The sequence below is a fragment of the Gekko japonicus genome, unplaced genomic scaffold, assembly GCF_001447785.1.
Source record: "Gekko japonicus isolate JY-2015 unplaced genomic scaffold, Gekko_japonicus_V1.1 scaffold658, whole genome shotgun sequence".
Lineage (NCBI taxonomy): Eukaryota > Metazoa > Chordata > Lepidosauria > Squamata > Gekkonidae > Gekko > Gekko japonicus.
Window position 1 is genome coordinate 281888 of NW_015165847.1, and position 7500 is coordinate 289387.

General features: G+C 35.3%; 1 protein-coding gene across 1 annotated transcript in view; it reads left to right on the forward strand.

The window, feature by feature from the left end:
* FOXP2 (forkhead box P2) overlaps positions 1 to 7500 on the forward strand; it is a 523287-nt gene that overhangs the window by 154907 nt on the left and 360880 nt on the right. Inside the window, exon 2 of the mRNA XM_015411071.1 lies at positions 5269 to 5446. Coding sequence (XP_015266557.1) covers positions 5279 to 5446 — 168 coding nt within the window. The 5' untranslated portion in view covers positions 5269 to 5278. The remainder of the gene's footprint in view (positions 1 to 5268; positions 5447 to 7500) is intronic.

Below are 7500 nucleotides of genomic sequence, written 5' to 3' on the forward strand. Positions count from 1 at the left end.
AGTTGTGATTTGTGTTTCTCATATTGTAGGAAGGTGTTTCAATTCAAATGGACCTGCGTGATTCTTGTATGAGTATCAGAAGAATACTACAGTGTATTCCATTATCCCCATGCTAATGCCTGCCTTTGAAATACATCATTTTTCATTTAAATGAGGGATATGTGTGGAGACAACCAAGCTTGTTTATGTGATTTTTGTTCTTATACATACAGCAATATCCTCATATTTGGCATTGTGATTTATTGCATAATCTTAAATATTTAAGATTTTTGCTATGCTAGTCTAGACTTTAAATATATTGTGCCTTGTGTTGATGATGAATTGTCTGAGAAAGAAAAAAAGGGAAGTGACTTGATTAATCCCCTCCCCAACTCTAAGTTTAATTCAGAGGAAAAGGACAGAATTTGGGGTGCTAACACATTATTAGGATTTAAAATTTTATATACAATATCACAAGGAAGGAGACTTTGGATACGCTCATGGCCCTTTGAATTCTAGTGCAAGTTTAATTAATTAATTATTAGTAATAGTTGTTTAAGATGGTAGAAAGTAGTACTTATTTAATAAACAAATGCTTTTGCCATCTCCCAAAGACCTACTGTATTTATTTTCAAAATGTATAGATCACACACACACCCCTCTGCCAAGCACCCAGGAAGCACATGTTGTTCATACTCTGAGTATATATCTATAGGTTTGGGCATCCATAATGGGATTATTGGCTTTTTTCCCTTTGAACAGCATACCTGTATACTTCATCACAAGCGATACTGAAAAGTTGTCTCAGTTTCAAAAGTTGTTTGTCCATGCAGACTGGAGCCATGGGTCTAGTTGCATGGTCCTTTGGATTTGGATTTTATTAGATAGTTGTTCAGTGATCACGAGTGGTTTAGAGAGCAGCAGAAAGTAGGTGAAATCTTGCAACAAGTTGTAGAGGTCATTGTACGTTTCTAAACTCAAGGTACACTTTGATTGCATATCATGCTCAACTTTGTTTTATCTTGAAACATAGAATAAGCCTAAAACACCAAGACGTTAATTTACTGGCACATTCCCTTCTTAGGAAGTTTGTTGGTCACAGTTTCTTCATTAAAATAATGAAGTATGCCTTGGATACTGGATTGTAGCAGCCATGTAAAAGAATAAAAATCATGGTCATTCTTAGCCAGAAACCCAATTTTGTCAACTATTTTATAGGATATAAAAATGGGCATAACTGCAAGCCCCCCATAATGTTCAAAGACTAACATCTTGCAGAAAAAGAAGACCCACTAGTGGCAATTCAGAACTTTCTCTTGATGTAGTCATTCATGTTTCTGAAGTTCTGAACTGCACCTGTCCTTCACTGGAGTCAGAGACCTGGAAAACAATCAAGGCAGTGTTGAAGTTGTACAAGATAGTAAATATTTCACGCTGCTCCATTTTATACCAACAGAACTCTTAGGGAAAAACAAAACAAAACAAACAAGTCTAGGATTTTTTGTACAAACCTATCATAAAAGTAAGGAGGCCTAATTGAGTAGTGTCTTTTTATCCTGCTATTTGTACAAATAAAAGACCACATCTTGATGCAAAATAAACACAAAAGCGCTGTTGTGACTATAACAGGGAGTCATATACTAATTTATATAATAAGTGGTTGTGCACGCTTTATTCAAGATTATGGCTGCAAGAAATGGCATGAATTGCTGGGTGTGTTTAATGCTGGATTATAGCAATTTGAAACATGTCAAACACATGGCTAATGCCTCATGCTTCACTCATTCTTGCGTAAACCTGCATAGCCACTATCCATTATACCCTTGGTAACAACACAATTCTGCAAGTAAATATTGTTACACTAAGTAACCTTTCAATTCAAGTTGTTTAGGAAGAGAAAATGCAATCTTGTGCAGTCAGTTTCAGTGTCACTTTAATGTTTCAAAAGGGAAGTGGTGTAGAGAATAAGTATCTGTACAAGTGACTTGCTGATTTAAAGAAACCTAGAGAAAATTTAAGATTACTGGCAGGGAGAGGTTTGAGCCAAGAGTAAAAAAGCATCTTCGCCTAATTGTAGTCTGAGTATTGCACTTGAATTATGTGATTGTTTGCTAAATTTGAGGCAGTAGTCTATACACTCCCACTAATAGCCAGTCAGTCAACCTTTATTGGCATAGATCCCCTCTAATAGAAAGCAGCTATACTTTTGTATAACAAACAGCTGTCTGAAGGTAGGACTGTCCCAGTTGCCATGCACCTGACAACTCCACAACAGGACTCTGGAGATTTATGCATTTATTTTTACCATTTAGATGCAGTATGTGTGGGTGTGTGCATGCACAGTGTGCACATGTGTATATGTGTGATTCTTTTCTCCCCCTTAATTGCCTTGGGATGGGAATGTTAATGTTGATAGTCCTGGGTGCATTTGTCAGAAATACGAGCAACTTGCCAGCACTGTCTTTCTATGATATTGACAAATGTACTGTAGAACAAGCAGTTGGGTCTTCTGTGCTTAGGAGTCTGAGTTTCAGAAGCAGCTTGTGTGAATTACCCAGACAGTAAATAGATGTTTTCTCAATGCTAAACTGAAGGGATTGCAATAGTAAAATAACCCTATGTACACCTGAAAATCTCAATTTTGCAACCCAGTGGAGTTGCAAAGTAAGTGTCTGAGTCACCAACCAACAGAAACCTCCAGCTGAAGGGACTGCTTACTTTAACCATTTTATTTTGGCCATGTAAGCCAAAATGTTAGGCATGTGTAGCTCTCTTTGGAGAATGTGTTAGTCACCTGCCTTGCTACTTCATCTTCCAGTGAATATTGTACTCTCTTGCGTGTCCCTTTTCTGTATATGTTGATGCTGGATCAGACCTCAATGTTATGTTACAGGAGTGCCATTTAGTAGTCATGTTATGTTAAATCTAATTGTGCAGGCTGATGGATCAAGATGCGAAGTACACACTATACTTTAGAGTTTTCTGCGGATACAGATATGCACAAGATGTGCTATGTCTTTTGCATCATAAGAGGTGGAGAATTATTAACCTTTTTCTTTCTGATTGTGCCGAATGAATCAGAAACATGCAAACACATGATTTTGATTTTTAAGCAAGATATTTTCAAAAATGCATGATTTTTTTTGATTGGTTGGTTAAGCTGCATGCACAGTGGGTTTGTCCTTTAATGTGTATGATTGATTATAGCATGAATGCAACTCAGTGTTTGCATTGTGAAAGAATTGTAAGATTATTCTCTTATTTGTCTAAAGACACCCCCCCCCCAAATCTATTTGAAGGTATCATGAAAAAGGCAAGGTCTTCAGTTCATGTGTTCACAGAGATGTGTGCTTCAAATGCATTTCAGCAGTGGAATATACTGTTTTTAACAACTATACAGATTAGTAGGGTATGCATTAGAATTTTCATATAGCTACTAAAAGCCATCAGAACATTTTTGCTGAATATTTTAAACATGGTGCATGTAAAATTTATGCCTAATTTGAATACTTATTAGCTGCCTAATCTCAGAAAAGAGTATTACTTTGTTTTCTTCTTAGAAAATTCATCCTCATGTGTATCACATTTTTCATTTCTCTTCTTTGTAGTTAATGTTGAGTCAAATGTTTTTAACAAGGGCTATTTGTTCTTAGACATATCTGGTTCTACATTTGTTAACTGTGATTGTGGCAGCTGTCCTTCTTTACATGAACTATGGTTAGGCTTGCTATGATTGTGATTCTTCTTGACCTGAACTTTAAAAAAAAGTTATGGTTTTACCTTGTAAAATTCTTTCTTTTACAAAAAAGGCTAAGGTTTTTATTTTCTCTTTCAATCTTCTCTGCACAAATTTGTATTGCTGCATGACCGACAGAGGCTTCAGTTGTCTGGTGTTTTTAAATGATAGAAAGAAATCTTTGTGGACAGAGTGAACTGAGTACAACAGTGTGTGTGTGTGTGTGTACGTGTGGGAGTATCAGTTTTTAAGCAAGATTGCTCCAACCTTTAGGAACTAAGCTTTTAAACTCTCATTTCAGAATGGGGGGGGGGTTGGCCTTGGAAATCTTTCAGTATAATGTATGCAATATTACGGGGAAATGAATTGAAATTAGCGTCTTCAGTACTGAATAGAATTTAGGAAGCTTGAAGAACAAAAATTGGATACAAAATGCACTTGAATTTCTAGTATGTAACGGCATGTTAGTTCTTTATTTACTGCAAGGATTTCAACTGATCTTGGCAGGACATCTCATTGCCATCCTGAAAGTACAGTATATTTATGCAGTGAAAATGATAAAACATTTATTACTGTAGAGAAGGTAATATGCATAATTTATGCTGTTTTTAGCACAATCATTAGTGATATTCTTGATAGATTTTATTTCCAGCTTTCATATCTAATACATGCCTGGAAAATTAATTTTATATCTTTCATTTATTTGCCTATGTTAAAATTGAGTTTTAAGTCATCTTCAAGTGAACAGTTTGATTGCTGCTCATGCATAAGCTTAATTACTTCCCAGGAAGGACAGTATTAAATGTTTTAAATGTCAGAAAAAATAAATGAATATCAGTCGTTTGATTAAAAATATAGGCAATATCTGACGTGTTTGCAGCAGGAGCTTTTTCTTAAAATGCCTCCAAGGCAAAATTTTATTTAGTCACAAAAAAGGAGAAGCCCCATTATACTATTTATCATTGGTTGATACCATATGATTTGTAACACCCTTACAAAATTTTAATTTTGTATGATTAGCTGTGCATCATTAAACAACAGCATTGCATAAGAGATGCTGTAAAATTCTGACAGAATCAAGATAGTGAATATTTTAAAGAAGGCTGTATAGTCATCCATGGTTGTCAAAGCTAGAAAATGGGAAATACAGAGCAGAGTGTGAAATTGTGCCTTCGTTTTTAATGCTGGTTTGATAGGTAGACTTTAAAATGTAGTTGTTCATGAATGCTCTTTGGCCATGCTGCATGTGGTGTTTGGGGGGGGGGTCCCCCTTGTTTAAATGAAACTATACCACCAATTGCTTATAGGAAGCATAATTTCAGTTATTAGTATATCTGTGAAAGCAGAGTTTGGCTTGCATTGCTTGCAGCGACAGTGGCAAGGAAACATACATACATACATACATGCATATCTATATAGATATAGATATTTCTCTGTCTTTCTCCTCTTCTTCTAAAGCTGCTGTCTGTGTAATTGGCAGAGAGGGACATCTTGATAATGAAAGTGTGAAGGTGTAACGTGTGTGTTAATTGATACTTCTTAATCACTTCTAGGTATTAAGTCATGATGCAGGAATCTGCGACAGAGACAATAAGCAACAGTTCAATGAATCAAAATGGAATGAGCACTCTAAGCAGCCAATTAGATGCTGGCAGCAGAGATGGAAGATCAAGTGGTGACACCAGCACTGAAGTAAGCACAGTAGAACTGCTGCATCTGCAACAACAGCAGGTAAGTTTTTGTTTTGTTTTGCTTTGGTTTTTTGCTGTCAGGCAAATAAGTTCTGTTTTAGTGACCTTTATCCTGATGGGGATTTTGTGCATTTTTTTAAACTATTGCAGAAGAAAAGAGAAAATCAGGGAACATTATTTTGTTGTTTGTTTGTGTGTGTGTATTTGCTCCTGCATGTTCACCTTCAAATATCAGATTCTATTTCCTGTTCAGAAAGATTTTAAGATTACTACACACTTTTCTTTTGATTCATCAGTCGTATTTCTAAAAGTTTTCCCTCAATCTTCTCAAGCAAAGATATTTTAAAATCTCCAGCTTTCCTGAGTGATACTGAAAAGTAAAATACTTTGCTTTCCACCAGAGGGCCACATTACTTGATACTTGAATTCTTATAGAATGAAATTGTTTGAAGACTAAGCTAAGGTGAAAGGACCACAGTGACTTTTTGCAATACAGATGCTTTGCTGTGATAGTTAAAAAAGAAAATAAAGAAAATAAAGAAAATGGATGACACTTAAAATCAACAAATGGACCTAAAGGACTTGTTCATATAGATGAAAAAATTACAGACCCAATTCTCTTTGCTGCTTTTAAACTAAGAATCTTTTATTTATAGATATGTATCATCTGGTTTCAGTATTTCTGAGTCTAGGGAATGTTACCTAAGAGAGGGCCTTTGTAGCTAATATTATCAGACTAAATATAAAAAAATATTTTACAGATACTGAATTGTTTAAAGATGTCATTTCCATAGGGACCAGATATGGCTTCATACTGCTTTCAGTCCTGCCTCCTTAATAGCATTGTATTTTTTGTAGCTCAAATTTTGTATAGACCCAAATTTTACAAGGTGTTAAGCATCTTGTTTGGACTGCTGAGGTGCTTGTGGTACCTATTGCTGTCACTTGCTAAGGCACAGAACTGCATCTTTAATTTATGAACAGGTATATTTTTATGATCATCATCTGGATTTGATTACAGCAGAAAAGCAGACTTGCTAAAGTAAATCTGTTAAATATCAAGTTTTATAGAAAAATATATATAATTGCCGCTACATTGCTCAAGTATGGGCCTCTATTATCACAAATTAACATGGTAGTAATTTGTTGTCTGTTTTTAATGCTAGTTTTTAGTACTAATATTAAATAGCTAGTGTACTTACTATTTGTTGCAATGTAATGATAACTAGTATATGAAAAATAAAATAGTTTTGCTTTGAAACCTGAGAAGACAATTAAGAGTTTTACATCTGAACACTGTTTCACATTCCAGTAGTTGAGCCCTCTCTCTCGTACAGTTGTAACAAAAATACTTTGGAAGCATTTTTGAAAGCTCTTTGTGGTCTTGAAAATATATAATGCTTAATATTGTCTTTATTGTACTTTAAAAGAATATTTCATCGAACCTTGAATATCGTGCCCATTTTAATACCTTAAAAAGATATAACCTCAAGACCGTACAGCAGGGGGGAAAGAGAACAGTATGTTACTTACTCATTTCTCAAAGCTGCAGCCCTAGATTTTCTAATAATTTGTTCGCATAGTCACAACTTCCAGTAGACAGCATTTACAAAGACTACAGAGAATTACAATTGGAGATGAAAATATCCAGTTGAGTACTAATATCAGACAGGCTGTGAGGGGAACAGGCTTAGGGTTGACAATTTTTTCTTCAAAATTTTGATTAGATCTTAACTAAGCAGACTGGCAAAGCAAAGCCCTAGGTCCACTTAATGGGACTCAAGAGGCATTTTATGGTAGGTGTCTGCACCACAGGCTTTAGGTACAGCCTGAACCTAAAATATAAATTGTTCTCCAAAATATGTTGACATGGAATATAAAGCCCTAGTAAACATGAAATATGTATCCATTACATAAAGTGTGTGTATGACTACAACTTATTCTTTTCATGAACTGTGCTCACAGAAATGTGAATGGAAGAATAACACAAGCAGTTTCATTGGTGCCCTTTGAGGTATTGTCTAAAACTGGGGGGGAATTAGTCCAGAATACAAATCATCTTCCAGGCATACAAAAAATATGTCAGTGTGTGTG